Source organism: Danio rerio, chromosome 10 (assembly GCF_049306965.1).
Source record: "Danio rerio strain Tuebingen ecotype United States chromosome 10, GRCz12tu, whole genome shotgun sequence".
NCBI lineage: Eukaryota > Metazoa > Chordata > Actinopteri > Cypriniformes > Danionidae > Danio > Danio rerio.
In genome coordinates, this window is record NC_133185.1 from 16614880 (window position 1) to 16638009 (window position 23130).

General features: G+C 34.7%; 1 protein-coding gene across 3 annotated transcripts in view; it reads right to left on the minus strand.

Annotated features, from left to right (window-relative positions):
• Window positions 1-23130, minus strand: part of galt (galactose-1-phosphate uridylyltransferase) — a 225559-nt gene that overhangs the window by 149410 nt on the left and 53019 nt on the right. For all 3 annotated transcript variants that reach the window (XM_073914180.1, XM_073914179.1, NM_001328380.1), the window contains exon 7: window positions 8898-9020. In XM_073914180.1, the coding sequence (XP_073770281.1) occupies window positions 8898-9020 (123 nt within the window). The remainder of the gene's footprint in view (window positions 1-8897; window positions 9021-23130) is intronic.

The window sequence follows — 23130 nt, forward strand, 5'->3', positions numbered from 1 at the left end:
GTTGTAAAGGTTTTACATACAGCCAGAATTCACGAAGATCCAGAGGTTTAAATTATTTTTGAAGCATATTGTCCGTACAGTTAATTTTGGACTGTTAATGGAACTAACCCTAACCCTAAAGATCCTACATGTAGCCAAAGACAGCACAAGTGTGATATTATAAACAGTCACACTTTATTTTGATGGTCTGTTTGTTGAATTAAAGTTACATTCCATCTACATGGCAAATAATTCTCATTAGATTATAAATAAACTGTTAGGTTGGGGTTAGGGTTGGGGTTAGAATAAGGACATCTACTTGCAAAGTTTCTTATAGTCAATTAAATGTCTGTTAAAGGAGCTGTATCACCAGCTATTAAGCAGACAGTTTATACTATTATTTGGACCATCAAAATAAGGTGTTACCTCATACACTTCCCGAACAAATGTTCTGCAAATGTTTTTTTTTTATTTTTTTTTTTTTTTAAAACCTCTCTAACCCTCCTGAGACCCTGCCTATTGACTTGTGTCCTCTGTAGTGGACATTGTGTTTTCATGAATTTTCTTTGGATTTTTTGAGATACTCTGTCAAGTCTGTTGTACTGTTCAGATGACATCCTGGGCTAGTGACATGTCACTTGATTGGCTGGCATGCTAGGAACCACTTCTTACACTGCATCCAAAATGGCCGACATACAAAATAAGCACATTTTATGGGAAGGAGAGAGGCATGTAAAATTTAGCTTTTAAAATGATTTTTTATTATTATTACTTTTATTATTACATATATTTGTTTATTAAAGTTTCAGAAACAATACATGTAGCTTTCAAAGCTGTTAACTTGTTTTTGTTTCAAAATGTCATCCTTTTTTAAATGTCCACTATAGTGGACAAAAGGACCATCTTAATGTAATCAATGACTGCATGTTGTAGGGGCAGAACTGATGCAGAGAGGATTCTTTATAAAATAGTTGAGGGAGACTCTGATTTAGAGTCAGACAATTGGAGAATTAGAGACAATTAGAGAATGACAAACGGTTTTAAATCGCTTTTATGTAAAATTTGTTTTGGATTAACATCACTTATTGTTTTATTTTTTTATTTTTATTTTATTTTTTGGGGGGTTGACTCTCTTTCAGATTAAAATGTTTCAGGAATTTGAATACAAAAGGAAAAAATGGCTTTTGCTTTGTTTTTGTTACTTTAATGTTGGATTAATATCCCTTTACAGCCATATCGTGTACAGTTTTGTTGTCTTGGTCGTGGTCAATTTAAACTAAAATGGTCATGTGGTCCACTATAGTGGACATGTTGCAAAATTAAAAATAAAAACAAACTGTAAAAACTCTAAATTTTAAAAAATTTTTAAACCCAAAGGATGTAGTAAATTACAGAAAAACTGGGTCTCAGCAGGTTACATTAGGATCTTGCAGAGTTTCTACACACAGCCACAAATAGCATTACTTTTATGTTCAGCCTATTTATTATTGTAGCTTAGCTTCTATAAATATTCTTTTTAATTTGGAGAAGAACTTTTTGGATCTCCTAGTATGTTTTTAGTACACCAAGATCCTAAAAAACAAGTAGATGAAAGACAATTCTGTTCTTACTATACGTCCACTTTAAAAGCAGTGTTACAGCTGCTCTTCTTTCACCATTACTTACAGATCATTGCAGTTCCCATGCTGATAGAGACACAATTGACAGCAAAAGATCCCATGACTTTACACCCTGCCCGCTCCACATGCCCTGTCAAAGATGTCCCAAACGCTTGCTTTCTGTTAGCAACAGAAATACCCCAATCTAAATGGAAACTGGCCTTGCCTAGCAGGGTTCCTTTTTTCTTGAAGGCTTGCAGGGTTTGCCAAGAGCCGATATTGAAAATGTAGCCAAATTCCAGCCTTACTGAGAAGAGTTGTCTTTTAAGCATCTTTATCCTGGTATGGTAGGCAGTGTAGCCAAAGTTCACAGAGCTGCGGTCATGACTTGAGGTGAGATCAAAAGAAAACGGCTGGGATTCGATATCAATGGGACGTCAGAAATAGAAAGAAGAAGAAAAAGAAGAGGAAAAAAAAAGAAAGCCAAGTGTAAAAAATGGGCTTCAGGAGTCTGGCCTTATTACTTGCAAATAAATTATTTAGATTAAACCAGTCAAAGCTGTGGAAGATCCAAAGACTTTCCAAAGGTCTACAGAAGACTGCCAATAGCTATGTTTCAATTCAAAGATAGGAGTTAGGCTTATGTGTAAAACTGGAATATCGCGTAAAAATTTGCAAATAAAACACTGATGAGTTAAAGAGAACACTAGCCCCTTTCACACATACAGACCTTTCCAGAAAATTACCTGCAATGTGTATGTGTGAACAGGCCCTGTTTGAAAATACCGGTAAATTCATACCGGCTATTTTCTGGAAAGAGAAGTTGTAACATTACCTGTAATTTGCCAGAATGCTGAGCTGTGTGAACGCAGAAGGAAGACGTCAACTTTAGCCAATCAAATCACTCAGACACATTCACGTGTGCGCGGTTTATGAGAATAAAAGCCTGTGATTATTTTTCCAGACACATTTAGCTGCTAGATGTTAGTCAGATAATGTGTCTATGTTCATTCTTAATGCCAACTGGGTTAAAAAAATAATGATAAAATGCTTACGATAAACAAATGTTTGTTTAGCAGCTGGTGGGCACCAGCACACACACAACTTATCTTTTTAAGTTAACTAAAGTTAACAAAAAGAAATGCTTGTGGAAAAACTACCCATCACAAGCTCATCGCAGTAATACAATAATCTAATACAATTTGTCTCATTTTGCATGCACGACATGACGATCGTCACAGGCAGATTGTTGTTCGCCATCTAAACACAGCTTATTATATCCCCACCAGTATAAATCACCAAGACCTCCAGATTGTCAGGCGTTATTGTGTTTACTGTAATTGAAATTCTCATTAGGCTTCGTTCACAATGCCCGAATCGTATTTACGTTTGGCAAAAGCTCCAGTTTCAGAACGACACACACACACACACACACAGGCCAGGAAACGAACAGCTAGACAGCATTAGCGATTCACAGGACGTCAGGCTAAAGCGCAGGAACAGCGTGGTGAATTTCGCCTCCAGCTGGACAGCACATTTTTTCCTGACCCCCCGTCGGCCAGACATGAGATGCTGAATGGAGGCCCTGTCAGCCGGAGCTGTTATGGGATAATAGGAGATCCAGGATGGGGAAGGGAAACCCTGTGGTGCAAATGAGATGAGTCATGGCCACTTCCATCGCTCTGCTCGTGACAACGAGAGATTTTTCGTACCTAGAATAGGCGGTGAAACTAGAATCCAGCGTATTAGAATACAATGGAGCAGCATTTAACGATAACAATGGTGGTAAATGAGCACAGTGGAGGCTCTGAGCTCTGCATTCATGTGGAATTGGCTTGCTGTAATGCAGTGATTGTGGGTTATTTTTTGTTTTGTTTTTTGGACTTGTTAAATATTAATGGTAATTTATTCCTGGAGGTAGTTTGGAATATCATTGAAATAAAATAGTAAAGGAACTGTGTATAATATAAATGTTGAGTGGTTTAGTAATTTATATAATCACCAAGGTTTCGATTTGATCCAAACCTATGTAAAAAAAAAAAAAAAACAACTAGTAAAATACAGAAAAAAAAAGAATCACAATGAATGCTTTTTTTTTTTCACAATTTTACAATTTTAATTTATTAACATTTATTAACTTCTAACTTTTTGATTGTATTTTATTTTGTTTGATTTGTTTATTTAGATTCTTTGGAATCAGTCTGTTAAAATCGAATACTTTTAGATTTAATCAGTTAAAAGATACACTGTACAACCCAAAAGGTTAAGGTAACTCAACCATTTGAGGAAACCGATTGCAACAAATCATTTAATACTGTGAACTTACTTAATTTAAGTTGAAGTAATGAGGTGTTTAATTAACTCACTGCCTTCAACACCGAGTTCAAAACTCTTTTCAAATGAGTAGAATTAACTTTCAGTAAATTTTGAGTCAACTACACTCATTTCATTCGATAAAAAATGACTGTTGGGTTTTACAGTGTATGCATATTGTAAAAAAAAAAAAAAATATATATATATATATATATATATATATATATATATATATATATATATATATATATATATATATATATATATATATAGAAAAGATCCAGATATATCCAAATAGTTCAAGAGATGAATAAATAAATTAGAGATTGATTTATTTAATATTCTGGGACAACATTTAAGTAACTCCATACTCCACACAAAAGATGGATTAATAATAAGCCTTGAAAACGCATTGGATGTATTTTGTTTATGTTTAACTCACAAATATCAATCAAGTTAATTAGTTCAATTATGTTTAAGAATGCAATTGAAAAGGATGGAAATTTTATATGCAATCAAAACACATATCTTACATAAATAAACTTGTTCAGCCTAAATCTTTTTTGAGTGTAAAGATACTATATTAACTAACTAATTATATAATAATTTCCGTAAAGCATTATTTGTTTTGTTATTATGTATTAAAGCAATTTTTTCATTAGATTAAACTAGGATATATTATTTAGACATGTGGTACAGGTAAATTGGGTATGCTAAAATTGATCATAGTGTATGAGTGTATGTGTAAATGAGTGTGTATTGATGTTTCCCAGAGATGGGTTGCGGCTGGAAGGGCATCCGCTGCGTAAAATGCTGGATAAGTTGGAGGTTCATTCCACTTGGGTGACCCCAGATTAATAAAGGGACTAAGCCGGAAAAAAAATGAATGAATGAATGAATGAATGAATGAATGAATGAATGAATGAATGAATGAATAACTGACTACACTGTACAATTTCTGATGAAATAATTTAATAAACTAAACAATATATAAATAAAGCACTTCAGAGCAAACCAATGGAATCCACAAATGATGATTTGGAAGAAGTTTTATTATTATTATTATTATTATTATTATTATTATTATTATTATTATTATTATTATTATTATTATTATTACTATTACTATTATTAGTTGTAACTAAATCAGTGTTTCAAAGCAATCAAACAAAACAAACAAATAAATTAATCAATCAATTAGTCAACAAACGAACAAATGAACTAATAAAGTTGGTCTATTTTTTTTTGTACAGATGAAAGACAGGAGAACAGTCCAGAATAACATGCTTGATTGATAGATGAGTATCTCCAGCAAATCCATGAGGAAAAATAATAATATTATCTCCCCTGAACTAAATGGGGATACCCTTGTAAAGCTTATTTGCAATGAATTAATGTAGAATATTTATAAGCATGGAAACTAATTATTTTAAAGGTAACAATCAAAGTGAGCAACTTTTTTAAAATTAATTAACAATATAATATTATTTGTTTAACTATCCAGGGCAACAGCACATTTAAACTAATTGAAATAAATAAATAAATAAATAAATAAATAAATAAATAAATAAATAAATAAATAAATAAATAAATAAACTATCCAAGGCAACAGTATGTTTAAATTCTTAAAAAAATTAAATAACTAAATAAATAAATAGATAAACTTTCCAGGGCAACATTATGTTTAAACTCATTTAAATAAATAAGTAAGTAACTAAGTAAATAATTAAATAAATAAATAAACAAACTCGCCAAGGCAACAGTATTGTTACACTCATTTTAATTGAATGAATGAATGAATAAATAAATAAACAGATAAATAAACAAACAAATAAATAAATAAATAAATAAAATATCCAGGGCAACAATATGTTTTTACTCATTTTAGATACATAAACAAATAAACAAACAAACAAACAAATAAATAAATAAATAAATAAATAAATAAATAAATAAATAAATAAAATATCCAGGGCAAAAGCATTAATTAAATAAATAACTTAATTAATTAATAAAATAAATAACATTTTACATTTTCAATACATAACGTAAACAATAAACTTACAATAAACTTGTAGGTAGGTAGGTTTTTGTTTGCTTGCTTTTTTGCTTGTTTGGTTGGTTGGTAGGTTGGTTGGTTGGTTGTTTTGTTTTTCAAATTTTTAAATACGACAGATAAGTTAAAATTAATTATTTCAAATTTTCTAAATGACAAAAAAAAAAAGCTTAAGTAGATTTTTATGTTTAACATGTCATTGAAATTAAATAATACAAATTCCTAATATTTTTTAATAAAATATTATTTTAATATATGTTTTATTTAATTATTTGAAGTATAATAAATTAATCAAAATATTACTATTATTATTATGTTTTAAATATTTAAATTTTACATCATTAAACACCGTAAACAAAGGCAATCATTAAAGAGTGATTAAACACAGTTTAAAAAAATACCACGCATATTTAAAAACATAGCTGCAAATCGCATGCAAATCACATTTATCTGCCTCACATCTTTTTTTCCCTGTAAATGCGTTTATCTGTTTTCCACACTTTTTTTCCTGATTACCTATGATTTAACCAAGTTCTAAGTTACGTCTGGCTCATTATGCTAATGAAAGCTTTTTTCTCGTTGCGCTACATGCTTGGTTAGCAGAAAGCGGTGAAGTGCGAGAGCAGCGTAATGTGGCGTGTGCCTGGCTCTTCCCTGCTGATTCAACACACCATCAGCATCTGCCCAGCCCAATATAATGATCAGAGCCCAGGTGACACACGAAGACACAGACAGCTTTATACTAATGCTAATACCTCAACGCCGCCCCTATAAAGTAGTTGGTAAAACGGCTTGCGTTTTACAAACAGGACAAAATGCAAACAAGCAGTAAGAAAACAAGTGAAAAGAAACAACGGCTTGTTGTGGGAGACACAAATAATGCTTGATCCTCACTAAAGGATGTCAAAACAAGCTGTGATGGAGTTTGCATTGATCTGTTTTGTAATGGTTATAATTAGCAAAAATAACAACTTTAGTTATTGTGCCCATAGACTGAACAATAAAGTGCATACTGGCAAATCTAGCCTTTAGACCTTTAAATCTGTCGTTTAAAAGACACCTTTTCATGTAAATTAGGTATCTATAAATAGTCTAAAAGAAAATTAGACCATTCGTCATTTATATTATTTGTTTTAATAGGTGCCTGCAGTTCTACATGTGAAACAACAATGGCTGTTTCTCAATTCCAAGAATGCAGAGAACAGACTTGCGTTCTTGTGAAGACCGGTCTTGCCAGGTGTCATCGGAAGAACGAACTCAGGAGACCGCGAAGGCAGAGAATGCATCCTTTAAGAAATGAGATGCTGCGTTCTTCCTGATGGTCACATGACCTTCACGCGTTTTTAATAGCAAATTATTTAAACCTTATAGCATTCATACAACGATTTACTGTTTTTCTCCTTTTCAAAATATATACTTTGCATAAAAGCAGTATCAATATACATTGCACAAAATAAATAAAACAGATTTTTAATATGAATTTCAGCAAATAAACACCCTTAATGTGTTTATTCCTTTATTAAGATGTTCATGGTGATGTTTACTTTCACCGTGTCATTGGGGGATACTCCGGAGGAAAATAAATGATATCTTTGAACTTTAATAATAAATCTAAATAAAATGCTGCGCTTCCTATCTCCAGTCGCAATAACTTCTGGGACTTCAAAAGCGAGTTCAGTGCTCAAGTCTGCATCAGTGCGTCCTCGATATCAAGATCACATCCAGGAAGTTTCATGCGTCCTCCTTGTACTTGCGGTCTTGAGTATTGGAACCGAACTTTGGCAGCTGATGATGACGTTACATGAGAACACGAGGAAGCAAGACCGCTGAAGAACGCATATTGAGAAACAGCTATTGTCTGTCATATATATATATATATATTAATATATATTATTAATGTTTGACAAACGCATGTTGAAATTGCCCATCAGAGGTCATCTCCATTCATAAATGAATTAAATATATAAGAAATTCTTATTAGAAAACACAATCTACTAAAAAAACTGATTTATAATTATAAATTACAAATTATAATTTGTATTTGTGTGGGGGCTCATCTGGAAAGAATGGATGATTGGGTTGATGGACAGACGGATAATTTTTTTTGAATATTATTAGATTTAATCAGTTAAAAGATATGCATATGGTATCTATCTATCTATCTATCTATCTATCTATCTATCTATCTATCTATCTATCTATCTATCTATCTATCTATCTATCTATCTATCAATACAATAAATAAATATTAAATTACAAACAATTTGCAAATGAGATTCCAGTAAAAACCCAATTAATTAATGGAAATAATAAAAATAATAAAAAAAAAACTGAAAAATATATAAAGGAAAAACTTCAGTGCAAATGTATAGAATCCTCCAATGATAATTTTGAGGAATTTTTTTTTTTTTTTTTTTTTTTTTAGTAATTGTAGCAAAATCAGTATTGGAAAGCAAGCAATCAAGCCAAACTTTTTTTTTTTTTTTTTTGCTTTGACATATATTGTATACTGTATGTAAAATTGTTACTCTTATAAAAGACTTGTGGACTGACATGTATTCCAAAAATGATGAAATGTGTTTTACTTGATGGTTGTACTGCATGACGTTTTCGCATAGTGATGAAATTTTAATCATTTGTTAACAGATTGTTTTATGGTGTAAAGATCTTCACATCATCCTCATTTGATAAGGTGAAGTTTCACAAATACGTGATAAGAATATTTCAAACTTTTCCTCAAAACTGAAAATTCCCTTTTAAAACCATCAAACTCAACCAGCTCAGTGACCAACACAGCATCTCAAACCAGTTTAAGAATTTTTCCCTCTCAGCAGGGCTGTCAAAGCACTCTTACATTGTGTTTGTGAGAGTCTTTACAAACTATCCATAGGGAGTTTTTCTGCTGACAGACTCCTGAACGCTATGAAGTGTGTCTTATGTGGGTGTATTACCTGTGCTTGTGCCTCCATCCGAGCGTACTGCACCAGCATTGGCTCTCCGTGCTTCTGCAAAAAGTCTCTCTGACAGCGCTCTGCCAACGATGCCTCGTTCGGAAGAAAATTACTGGCCCAAACCTGGAGAGAGAAACAGGAATGACATGAAGAGACAAAAATGGTAACACTACTGTATATGTAAAGCCTTCATTTTATTGTTATACAAAGGTAGTCTTGAAGTATTATTTTATTATAATTCTTGCACAACACCTTATAAACAACATGTACTGCGAAATGACATCAAACTATATCAATCTATATACAGTTAAAGTCAGAATAATTAGCCCCCCTGAATTATTAGCCTCCCTGTTTATTTTTCCCCCAACTTCTGTTTAACAGAGAGAAGACTTTTTCAACACATTTCTAAACATTCATTCATTCATTCATTTTCTTGTCGGCTTAGTCCCTTTATTAATCCGGGGTCGCCACTTATCCAGCAAGCTTTTACGCAGCAGATGCCCTACCAGCCGCAACCCATCTCTGGGAAACATCCACACACACATTCACACACACTCTCATACACTACGGACAATTTAGCCAACCCAATTCACCTGTCTTTCGACTGTGGGGGAAACCGGAGCACCCGGAGGAAACCCACGCGAAGGCAGGGAGAACATGCAAACTCCACACAGAAACGCCAACTGAGCCGAGGTTCGAACCAGCGACCCATCGACCTTCTTGCTGTGAGGCGAAGGTGCTACCCACAGCGCCACTGCCTTAGTTTTAATAACTCTAATAACTGATTTATTTTATCTTTGCCATGATGACAGTAAATAATATTTTACTAGATGTTTTTCAAGAAACTTCTATACAGCTTAAAGTGACATTTAAAGGCTTAACTAGGTTAATTGGATTAACTAGGCAGGCTAGGGTAAAGTGTCAAGTTATTGTATAACAGTTGTTTGTTCTGCAGACTATTGAACAAGTATACAACTTAAAGGGGCTAATAATTTTGACCTTAAAATGTTTTTTAAAAAAATGTAAACTGCTTTTATTCTCGCCGAAACAAAACAAAGACTTTTTCCAGAAGAAAAAATATTATCAAACATACTGTGAAAATGTCCTTGCTCTGTTAAACATCATTAGGGAAAAATTTTTTAAAGACATGTGGAAAAGTTTGGCAATAAACACATGAGAAAATAATTGTAATATTTACAAATAATGTTCCTCAACAAAAGATAGGAAGACATTTGAATATTTCATCTTTAAAACTGCATAGCACAATTAAAATATTCAAGGAATCTGGAGGAATTTCAGTGCATAAAGGGCAAGCTGAACCACCATGATCTCTTATCCCTCAGGTGGCACTGCATCAAGGCATTTAGACTTGTGGACAGTGCAAACTGAGAATTAGAATGGGGAAAAATGCTGATTTTAGTGACTATGAACAGGTAATGGTTGTTCGTGCCAGACGGGCTGGTCTGCTGATTGACTGGGATTTTCATACACAACAATCTCTAGGGTTTACAGACAATAGTCCAAAAAAGAGAAAATATCTAGAGATAAGCATTTCTGTGGACACAAATGCCTTCACTGTTAGACCTTACCAGGCTTTTTTACAGAAGAACACTGGCAACACTGTTGCCAGCTACTCACTGTAAAAGTTTGGTTACAGTAAGTAACTGGCAACAGTGTTGCCAGTTAATTACTGAAACTAAACCATTACAGTGAGTGGCTGGCAACAGTGTTGCCAGTTGTTTACTGTAACTGAACCATTGCAGTGAGTAGCTGGCAACAGTGTTGCCAGTTAATCACTGTAATAGAGCAGTAGTGGTAACTAACTGGAAACTGTGTACAGTTAATTACTGTACTGTAGTGTTACAACTCACAGCATTATACTGCATACACAATAGTATGTCAAGGTGTTACTAAAATTAATTAGTATTTTTATCTGTTATTAATTCTTTAAATTAATTAAGTTGTAAATTCTGACAAATTTATTTTATTGTTTTGGCAGCAAACAAATATAAAACAGAAAATGTATAACAAAATTAAGAAATCAGCAGATATAAATATCATCTTGCATATTACTGAGAGCCCCAGGTCTGCACAGCAAGGCTGCAGTCAAACTAACGTTTAAGCATGCAAAACTCTGTCATATGGCACTGCGAAAAGGAGTGGGATTAAACAAAATATTTAGAGATTGAAAAAGCAAGCAACTGGTCCATAATTTTTGTTCAGAGAGGTCATGGTTTGATCTTTGATTAGTCTCAAGCAATCACATGATGTGATTTCGCAGTTCAGAGTTCTCCAAGCTTGAACTTTCCAATGCTGCAAACTGTAAAATTTGTCGCATGAGCATGCATTCCAGGTCTGCAGCATTCACATGCGTATGAATGGAAGTCTAAAGGGAGAAAAGTGCAGTGTGACTGGGACTTTAAGCTGTAACTCTAATTAAACACACCTGATAAAACTAATTAAGGCTCGTTAGAAATCTACAGGTAATGTTGAATCAGTGTGGGAACTAAACTCTGCTGCACTGCAGTTCTCCAGTAACTTGGAGTTTGACCCCCATGGTATATAGCAGGGGTGCTTAATCCTGTTCCTGGAGATCTACGTTCCTGCAGATTTCAGTTGCTACCCATATCAAACACACCTGCCTGTAATTATCACGTGGTGTTCAAGTCCTAATTAATTGGTTTAGGTGTGTTTGATATGGATAGCAACTGAAATCTGCAGGAAGGTAGATCTCCAGGAACAGGATTAAGCACGCCTGGTATATAGCATACTTTTAAAGCAACTGCTAACATTTATCACAATCACATATCCAATAAACAGACACACACACACACACACAAAGTGCTGCAGTGAAATGTGTTACTCTCTCCTCAATGCTGACCATGCAAAAAAAAAAAAAAAAAAAAAAAACTGAACAGCAAAAAACACAAAATAATTATTTTAAATTTTAAAGTTTTAAATAATTAAAAGCTCTGTCAAATCTCAAAAAGTTTAAAATAATTATAGAAAACAAAAATAAAGTTGGCAACACCGAAAAACCAAAGGATCCAATATTTTATTGTTATAATTACCTCATGACAACAAACTTTTTTATTGTTTCTAATATAAATTCATAGATGGAAACACAGCTCTGAAAAATACTTAGCAACAAACTCACAACCTGGGACCGGACAGTGGAGCTTTTGTGTGTGGATGGCTATGTGTATCATGTTTTTGTGATTCCCTGTGAGGATGTGCACATGTTACATTACTGAGATGATGGAATTTAATATTGGCTTAGTTGCCAGAAAGATACATTCAACTGTTAGCATCTGTACATTATGGCAGTATGCAATATCCAATAAATACATATACTTAAACAAAAGTAATGTAAGAAGTTATATGAGGAGAGGCTAACTAGCTAACAATGTAGCTTTCAAGTACACAGTTCAAGATAACAACAATATAACTTAAAACACAGCCTTATTATAGAAACCCTCAAAAACATTTGAACACATTTTACTTACTCATTGTAGATTCTTATTTAAAGCCTAAAACATATCAGACTCAACCTCTGAATTGATGGACAGAGAATAGAGCACACTCAGCAGTAAACAAATCAAACACCTGACTCTCTTAAAGGGCCAGCATTTTCTGAAAACTCTTTCTAACACATTTGTGTTTAGAATAAGACGGACAGCCTGTGGGAGTGTGTGGTGATGCCTAAATCATTGTTTTTTACAGTTATTTACTGCACAATCTACAGAGTAACAGTGCAGTTATACTAATTAAACACACCTGATCAAACTAAATCTAAAGGTAGTGTGTTGAAGCAGGGCTGGAACTAAATTCTGCTAGGCTGTGGCCTTCCAGGAGTTTGACACCCCTGGTACATAGCATATTTTCAAAGCAACTGCCTACATTTATCACAGTTATGCACATATCGTTTAATAGAAACAATAAAAATATACTATAATATAAACTTCATCCATAGAAAAAAATAAATAAATAAATAATCTGATTCTCATGTCGTTCCAAATCTGTAGTAATAATAAAAAACACAACAAATATAATGATTTATACGTTTATTTAGGAAAGCCTTTATACTGTTAATGGCACTTTTACTTGCCAGTTTTCCAGACAAATTCATTGAGTCTCTGCAAAAATGTATGTGTGTGTTGTTTAAGATATATATATATATATATATATATATATATTTTTTTTTTTTAAATAACACATTTTTACTAGTTATTTAGCAAAATACTAAAATTCAGTTGAAAGTGCAATTTAAAATCTTAACTATAGGTCAAACTAGGCAATTAAATTAGATTAATTATAGAAAAAGTAAACAAAATTATAAAAATTATTGTGACAATTTCTTTGCTCTGTGTGAATATTTTTGCCTTTAAATGCATTTCGTCCATATCTTACACTTACCTTTTAATAAGCTCTGTGGCATTGGTTGACTCCTGATACTCAATGTTAAAAACATAAAAGGAACCAAAGAAAACACAGAGATAAAATAAATATAAAATAGCAACATAAAGCATCAGAGGAGATGGGGCAGTAATGGTTGAACAGTTATTTACCATTTATTATCACAGTAAATATCTGTAATGGTACATGGAGTAAATTACTGTCATTTATTCTTTGCACTACAGAATTTCATACAAATCCTGCTCCTTTTACAGTAAAATACTGTTTCTTTTCATTACAGCCAAACACTGGCTATTTTACAGTTATTTACTGCATAATCTACAGTAAGGGTTAACAGTGTTGTTGATACCAGAGGTTTCTGGAGAATGGCCAGACTGGTTCAAGCTGATAGAAAGGCAAAAGTAGCTCAAATATTCAGGTACAATTGAAGTATGCAAAACAGAATCTCTGATCACACAACACGTCGAACCTTGAAGCAGATGGGTTACAGCCGCAGAAGACCACACCGGGTGTCACTCCTGTCAGCTAACAACAGAAAACTGAGACTACAATTCACACAGGCTCACCAAAAATGGACAATAGAGGATTGGAAAGATGTTGTCTGGTCTGATAAGTCTCCATTTCTGCTGCAACGTTCGAATGGTAGGGTCAGAATTTGGCATCAACAACCTGAAAGCATGGATCCATCCTGCCTTGTATCAATGGTTTAAGCTGGTGGTGGTGTAATGGTGTAGGGGATATTTTTTGGCATGCTTTTGGTACATTATTACCAATTGAGCATTGTTTCAATGCCACAGCTTACCCAAGTATTGTTGCTGACCATTTCTATTTATTTATGACTGCAGTGTACCATCTTCTGATGGCTACTTCCAGCAGGATAAATCGCCATGTTATAAAGTGTGAATCATCTGGTTTCTGGAACATGACAATGAGTTTACTGTACTCAAATGGCCTTCACAGTCATCAGATCTTAATCCATTAGAGCATCTTTGAAATGTGGTGGAATAGGAAATTCGCATCATGGATGTGCAGCCGACATATCTGCAGCAACTGTGTGATGCTATCATGTCAATATTCCAGTATCTTGTTAAATCTATGCCACACAGGATAAGGGCAGTTTTAAAGGCAAAAAAGGGATCCAACCTGGTACTAGTATTATCTAATAAAGTGGCCAGTGAGTGTATAGCGGTTTTGCTTGCTTTATGTAATAAAAAGTTATTGTTGTTATAAACAGCCATTAGGTTTCAAGACCTTCCCCTTAATGTAAAATTAAATTAAGTGAAAAACAAAAAAAACTGACTTTTTGTAACTAATACATGTATTTTAAATGATAATAATAATAATAATAATAATAATAATAATAATAATAATGTTTCGTTCTTGAGCTCAAAATAAGCAAGGACACAGTGTATTAAATATATGCTATTAACAGGTATGCTTGCAATAATGTATCATACATACATTATAAAGCATTAAGAATAGTTTTTAATGTTGTAAATATTAATCAGCTGATACAACATATTACAAGCTTGTTTTAGGGGATTCCTGCATTAAAAACACCCTTAGAATTGCATATGCGGGCTTTATAGAAAATAAAAACTGCTTTTGAGCTATAAAAATAACTGGACCCTAATAGCAGGCCTGTATTTAACAGACTGTATGCAAATGGTGAGAGTATGTGACCAGCGAAGCGCAGAGTGCACAGAGACACATCCAATTATATCTGGCAACTAATGAGTTGGTACAGTATTTGCCGAAAACATTTATCCCATCTTTAGCCTTGTAGGGATGATTTAGGGAAAGCAATCGCAAGTGACGCTGTAAAACATTCATCTTTCCAAGCGCCAGAGACATCCCAGCACTGCCCAGAGAGAGTTCAGACACAATGTCCGATACATCTTCAGCTAAAAGAGAGAGAAACGAGAACGATTCCACTTTTCCGATATTTTTCTTCACCACCACAGCTCCCAAAAGAGCTCTCTGTAGATGGCTATTCCTGGGGAAAGAACATTTGGTCATTACTCACTCCCGAGACAAATGCCATTTTCTGCACAGTGATTTGGCAGTTTTAGCCATTTAAAACAGTGCCAAACATGCCTCAGAGGACTCTGTCAAGGGACACTATTTACCATGGGATTACCATTACATTTCTTGCAATTCAATTTTTAATCATAATGTATTAAAAGCAGTTTGTCAGACCTCTCTGGATACAGTGGAATTAGAGAACAGCCTATAATTTTGAAAATGTCCAGGTCACTCCTCAGTAGTCTGGGAATGAAGGGGGCTGTTTGTGGTGTTAGTAACAATTCCATGGACCAGGTTATGGCCGGCGGTGATGATTGGATCCTTTACCGAAGTTGATGACCCAGGATGAGGAGGGGTTGGGGGTTAGTGGGTCTAGTAGACTGTACCAAAAAGATTATGCAAGTTTTCAGTTTTCTGGGAGAAGTAACAAAACGGAAGGGTGGCAGGACATGAGTTTAAAATATGAGAGACTACCGGAAAAAAAACAGCAGTGTTGGCAGGTATGATATGATTTAAAAAAATATTAATATGCCAAGTTCTGACATTCAGATTAGCAAGCTCTTGAGATCTGTTACTGATTTATTTAGTAAAACAGTATAAGACCATTTTAAGCATGTGTTATAAGTTGCATTCAGCATATTCTGAACCACAGAATTAAAAAAAATATATATTAAATGAGATATTTGAAAAAGAACACTGATCAATATAGAGAACACTTTCAGAAAAATCTAGTTATTGGTGTTAATCTGCACCTACCCAAAGCCCTTAATTATCTGGAAAAATTCTTCAACCTTTTCCGTTTTTCACTTACTTTGGAAGATAATGAGCCTCACTTAAGTGAATGAAGTCATCCAACAGCAGGTTATCAAGATAAAAACCAAAGAGAACCTTTCAGTTGGTGGTTCAGAAACTGTGCTATCTATAATTTAGCATTTTTACAATGCCACTAACTCATTCAAGTTCCCCCCAAAAAGACAAATGCAGGAACGTCTGGATCACGTGGAGAATCACAATGGCCAATCAGTTCAACAGTTCAGGTAGAATTTATCACCACTTTAGCTCTGAAAAGAATAAAGCTTCATGCAGCGACAAAGTGATATCATCCTATTCATTTCAATGGAGAACTAGCATTTTCCCGTGAAAAACACATCAGTGGCCAGAAGCGGGCATGTCAAGCGACTGTGCTGCAACTATAGCCAAATGAGGAGCAACTTTTGGGAGCGACAGCCAATGAGTTCACATGATCCTCTTTCAGCTGTTGCGTTGACCAAGATGGAAGATAATCTGAACTTTGCTTTGAGAAATTATGATGTTTTATATGATATTTCACCACAACCATGGATATATTTAGAAAAACATTTTGTAAAAGTCCCGCAAAGTGCTGTGAAATGTGCATCATTTATTTAATGTTTGACAAAATATCAACTGAAAAATTAAGAGAGGACGAGACAGAGTCACTTTAAAAAAAAACTGCCAATTGCACTTCGTTTTTAATCAGAGCTCAAGCACATCAAATAAAAAGCAAATGAGAATGGTCTTGACGGAGGCGGGGCATGGCAGATAATAGAGAGGATTTGATTGGTCAAATTTTGTTTAGAAACTGAAGTATGAGGTGACGCGAAAAGAAATGGTTGATCTACTTAGATGGAAGTGACAAAATGTAAGTTTTGGAGGATTTTATCAGTTTTATATTTTCCAAACTAAAATCTTGTCACTGTTTTGAGCACACGAGCTAACAGATATCCTTAAAACTACCAGACTAAAACTAACATCTAAAAATTAAGGCCAGGACAAACAAAGAAGATGGTATGCCATTGGGCTTCGTCGGTTTGGCTGGTAGGTTTGGTGTTTTGCACATGTCATCAGGTTAATGTCAGAGGAGGTTGATCCGATTCAGCAGGTGGAATTGATGTCAGCTATTGGTTAAAGAGAGCGCTCTGTTTTTCTGAGAAGTAGAGAAGTGACGTAGCAAGTTAACAATTCAAGACAAGAAGGAACACAAGGAGACTGGCTATAATTTTGCTACATTTCTTCTTTCATTGAATATTTGCAAATGATGTGGATTATTAGTAACACTTCATAATAACTGCACACTATGGATCATTTAAAGAGCATTAGCAAATAAACAGTAAAAAAAAACGTAAAGCAGTTTTCCATATTTTGTTATTAATGTTATAATTTTTTTCGCCACATTTATTTATGCTTTTGAATTGCATTTTGTGTTACGCTGGTGCTGTGTGTGGCACAATCGCCTCACAGCAAGAAGGTTGCTCGAGCCCCAGCTGGGTCAGTTGGCAGTTTTGTGTGGAGTTTGCATGTTCTTCCTGTGGGTTTCCTCCATGTGCTTTAGTTTCCCCCACAGTCCAAAGACATGTAGTATAGGTGAATTAAATAGGCTAAATTGGCCGTAGTGTATGTGTGTGAATGCAAGAGTGTATGAGTGTTTCCAAGTGTTATGTTGTGGCTGGATGGGCATCTGTTGTGTAAAACATATGTTGGATGTAGGGATGCTCAAAATAATCGATTAACCGTTAACCGAAAGGGTGCGTTTGTAACCGATTAATGCTATCAGTTAAACGATTAAAAATATTATTTTATATATTTTTTGTTTAGCTGCATAAGGGGCCGATTGAATGCGCCTTTGCGTTAAGAGGGGCATCTTTTACACGCGGCTCATCCCAGAGCAGCAGCTTTTGTTGTCAAGACAACTACAGAGAACTTTTAAAGAGCTTGGTTTCCGCTACATTCATTCTTCAATGGCAGGGACCAAAATGCATCCCTCTACGGCTACATTACCCATTCAAAACATTTAGTAATTGTTGTTGTTTTTAATAGTGGATTATAATCGCACCAAAACGTATTAAAAGGTAAGTGGATTATAACAGCACAAATTTTTCTATAACCGTATAGTGCTGTGACCTATCTGTTTAATCCTTTGGCGTTACGTGCTGACTGACTGACTGCACAGGTGCGCGATGCGTGAGGCCGGCAAACACCCAGAAGCTTTCAGTTAAGATGAACACAGTTTCTATAGTTATACTTTATTTATAGCTAAAGGTATATGACTCTGCATATAATCACTCTATCTTGATGGAGTTTATAGCCGTTTCGCTTTACTTCAAGATGCATTAACACCGATCTGATGGTCTAATTGCTGTTTTAAGTTATCCAGAGCTGTATGAATGTACAAATCTTGAATATCACAATAGTATTAAATATTACAATTGTAACAACACAAACAGCAACACTTTTGCATACCCAGCTGATTCAGTCGTTTCATAAGAGGACCGCACGCTTCTTCTCTTCATTTTTCCTTGTCAACATAAAGGCAGTGAGATGCGCCTTGTTTTCGGCCACTTGTTCAACTGCGAGACATACTTAACTTGCGGGACAATAACGTATAACCCGTGCCTACAGACACATTTGCCAAAGAAGCAAAATGGAAGAAGAATATTGCTGTTTAACAGACGTGTTGATACCAAACCAGCGCTGACGTTGACCTGGATCTGCGTAATAAACGCAACAAATAGGCTTTACCTTTTATTTTACAGTTTATAAAGCATTTATGCAGATTAATGCAATATCATATTTAAACAACAAAACTGTTTACAAAAAGTCAACATATGCGCGCGTTGTTGTCTTTTTATCACGCAGCGCGCACTTGAACCGAGAGGGAGAGAGAGGAAACCATATATTAAGACATAATCTTTAAAATAATGATTTCTATTAAAAAATGTAAAAGGTTTTGTGATAATAATAACAACAGTGGGGCATTAAATGAATGTATATTTTCCATGGAGCAAGCGATTTGAGGAAGTCTTTTTTATTTGACGGAAGAAAAAACATATGATTGGAAAAAAACAGCCTATGCCGGTTATTAAAAAGAATCAGTCAGTATTTTCATTTTGTAATAAAAAATAATTATTTAAGTGTAAAAAATTTAGGGCAGTCCTATTTATTTTATTCATTTTATTTAGTTTATTCTGTTCTTCTGTGCTAAACACTGCGGGTGCGTGAAAATGCTCTGTCTTATTGTTCTATTATTTATATGCTAGCATATAAAATAAATCAGTATTTTAAAAGGCAATATTTAATGTGTCAGACACAAAATAGACACATCAATTTGTTTAATATAAAATTTATAGTAATCTAACCAGTTAACCGTTAATAACCGATTAATGAGCGGCGGTTGTCGGTTAGCAAAATTAACTGAAATGAGCATCCCTAGTTGGATGAGTTGCATTTTGGGACCTTGATCTGTCCTCCAATGCCTTTAAAAAGTAAAAAAAAGAAGTGATTTTTATGGACATTTTTAAAAGTTTAAAGTGATATATTGTCTGGGTTGATGTTGTATATTATGCTACAAAAACCTTGCAATGAACTGCCAGAACATTTTTTGTTATTTTAAAGACTTATTTCTCTATTCATTATTTCTTATACATTAAATTATGTCAAACTATTAAAATGTCAATAAAAGTCATTTTGTTAAACTGTAGAGTTACATTTTTAATAACAAACGTCGACAGAGCATGATCCAATTCACAACTGTAAATAAATGGAAAACACAAAATACAGAAACTGTTAATTACCAGATATTTAGTTGTTTGGCATCGGCTCACTGTATACAGACCTTTAAACAGCAGTGAAAACAACCACTAGCGAATTAAATCATGGCTCAAAGCTTCCTTTTTTCAACATACAGTGTATTTATATTTAAGAAAATCTGTACTGAAAGCCCACGGTAAAAAAAAGATTCGTTTTTTTTGCTAAAGCGCTAAGCTTATTTTGTAAATCGCTGTTCTGGTGTGTACCAAAATAATAAATGCTGTCAAAGTCCAGTTTGTGGTTACTGCATGATATTTCTTAAAGGGCATCTATGGTGAAAAATCTACTGTCAAGCTGCATATTGGGGTAAAATAAACACACCTAGTCCTTTTTTTTCAATATAAAATCGGTGGATTAATTGGAGCAGTTTTTTTAGACCGACCGCAACTTGACGTAGGAGTGGGGTTTCCTCACCCACCAAATTGATTGACAGCTGTGTATTAACATCTCTCCGTAGCAATGCGTACAATCAAATCAACAAGATAGGACGTACCTAAAGCAAGCGGGAATAAAAGATCTGTTCAGTTTGCTAGGATCATCAGTCATCATCAAATGTGATCAAGAAGAGTGAGTTTTACAAGTTTAAATTTTTTTTAAAACAGTGCATGTGCGTAATGAATTACAAAGATTTACTTCATCACCATAGCGTGTGTGTGCATGTCAGAACAATTATAAAGGAAGACGCTTCATTCTCGGTTTGTGGACATTACATGAGGCTTATTTTGTACATTAACATAATAGATATCCATACAGCAGTGGATATTAACCTGTATCCTGTCACATTTGCGTGCATAAAAAGTGCTAAGCTAAATGCGTGCACTGTGTGTGTGCGTGCGTGCGTGCGTGCGTGCATGCGTGTGTGTGCGTGCATGCATGTGCGTGAACTTTGTAACGACATTGTGTGAAACTCATAATTGCAACTCCACAACAAATGCAATAAATACTCATTTGTAAAGTTCTTACTATAGTATTTCTCACAAACGTTACATAAGATCTGCTTCCATCATGTTTGTCTGTTGTCTGAAGCAGCCAAGGGAGGAGAAGGGCATGCTGACAGGCACGTGGAAACGGTGGGCATGAAGGACTAGCCTTAAAGGCACAGTTCACAAAAAGCGCTACCTAATTCTCAGAGCTATAACATGGAAACTTCTGAAAGCTATAATAAAAAATCTGATGGGTGTTTTAAGCTGAAACTTTACAGACACATTCTGGAGACACAATAGACTTATATTAAATCTGGAAAAAGGGGTAACCTATGTGCCTTGTAACTTAGTTAATTATATAGATATTACAATTTGTGGCATCACGGTGGTGCAGTGGGTAGCATGACCCCCTCACAGCAAGAAGGTCGCTGGTTCAGACCTTGGCTGGGTCAGTTTGCATGTTCTTCCCGTGTTCACGTGGGCTTCCTCCAGGTGCAGCTTCCCCAACAGTCTAAAGACATGTGCTATAGGTGAATTGGGTAGGCTAAATTGTCCGTAGTGTATGTGTGTGAATAAGTGTGTATGAATGTTTCCCAGTGATGGGTTGCAGCTGGAAGGACATCCGCTGCAAAAAAACATATGCTGAATAAGTTGTTGGTTCATTCCACGGTGGCAACCCCAGATTAATAAAGGAACTAAGCAAAAAAGAAAATGAATGAATGAATGATTACAATGTGTTACTATTTACTCAATGAAAAAATACTGTAGAATGAGATCAAGGTTTTCTGCTAGACCTTTGGCTGTCACCATCCTGAATTTAATTTGCAGAGTTTCTGAAGCCATACGGCAATTATCTTCTAAAAGGGACTGAAAGGGGAAAGACTCTTGTGAGCTTGTGAAATGTCAAGGTCACAGTCTATCGCTGCCTTTGCATGTTTAATCCAAACATCCACGAGAGCCCAACAGCCTGAAAGCAGTGAATTGTGCTGCCTGCATGTGCACCTGCAGATCACTGTTCCTACCCAATGAAAACTGAATCACACTTGATGGTTCTGCTTATACTCACACTTTTAGAAATCTATTCAGCCGCACTTACTCTTAGAGTGAATATAAAATCCCATTTCACCAGCAGTGGGTAAAGTTTTCCAATAGACAGCTTTATTCATGTGTTCAAGTATCCAGGTTTGCTATGCTTGTTTGCTGCACAATGGAGGGCTTCACAATAATAATAATAATAATAATAATAATAATAATAATAATAATAATAATAATAATAATAATAATAATAATAATAATAATAAAAATATAATAATAAGTTGTTGTTGTTGAATAACAAAGTGTTACTTTTATTTCACAACAAAAACAAAAAATTAGTATTTAAAAAAGATAAATATAATAAAATACTTAAAAGAATAAATAAATACAATTATAAAATTGTTGTTGTTTTATAATAATAATAATAATAATAATAATAATAATAAACATTCAAGTTATTATTTTCATTCATTCATTTTCCTTTCAGTTTAGTCCCTTTATTAATCCAGGGTCGCCACATCGGCGTGAACCGCCAACTTATCCAGCACGTTTTTTACGCAGCGGATGCCCTTCCAGCCGCAACCCATCTCTGGAAAACATCCACACACAGTCATTCACACTCATACACTATGGACAATTTAGCCTACCCAATTCACCTGTACAGCATGTCTTTTGTACAGTGGGGGAATCCAGAGCACCCGAAGGAAACCCACGCAAATGCAAGGAGAACATACAAACCCTACACAGAAACACCAACTGACCCAGCCGAGGCTCGAACCAGCGACCTTTTTGCTGTGAGGTGACAGCACTACCTACTGCGCAACTGCGTAACCTACTATTATTTTTATTATTTTTATTTATTTTTATTATTGTTGTTGTTGTTGAATAACAAAGTGGTAGAGCGTACTCACACTATGTACAGTAGCCTTGAACCGGGCCAAAGCACACTTGTCCCCCCTCCCGTCTCGCCTGACGGCCCGCACACACATTACATTCAGGCCTGGGCACGCTTACATCACCGATAATGTGCGTAAACTCTTTTGCTTAGCACAGTGGAGATTTCTCTAGTTATATTGTTTAAGTTGTTTGATATGCAGTGACACGCAGTCAAATATTTCGCAGAACAGATCATCCACTTTTGACGCTCATAAACTATCATAAAGTCCTCGGGCTGCTGGAATTAGGAGGTTTGCTAAAGTTGCGCAGCTGTTGTGCAGTGAGGGGTTTGA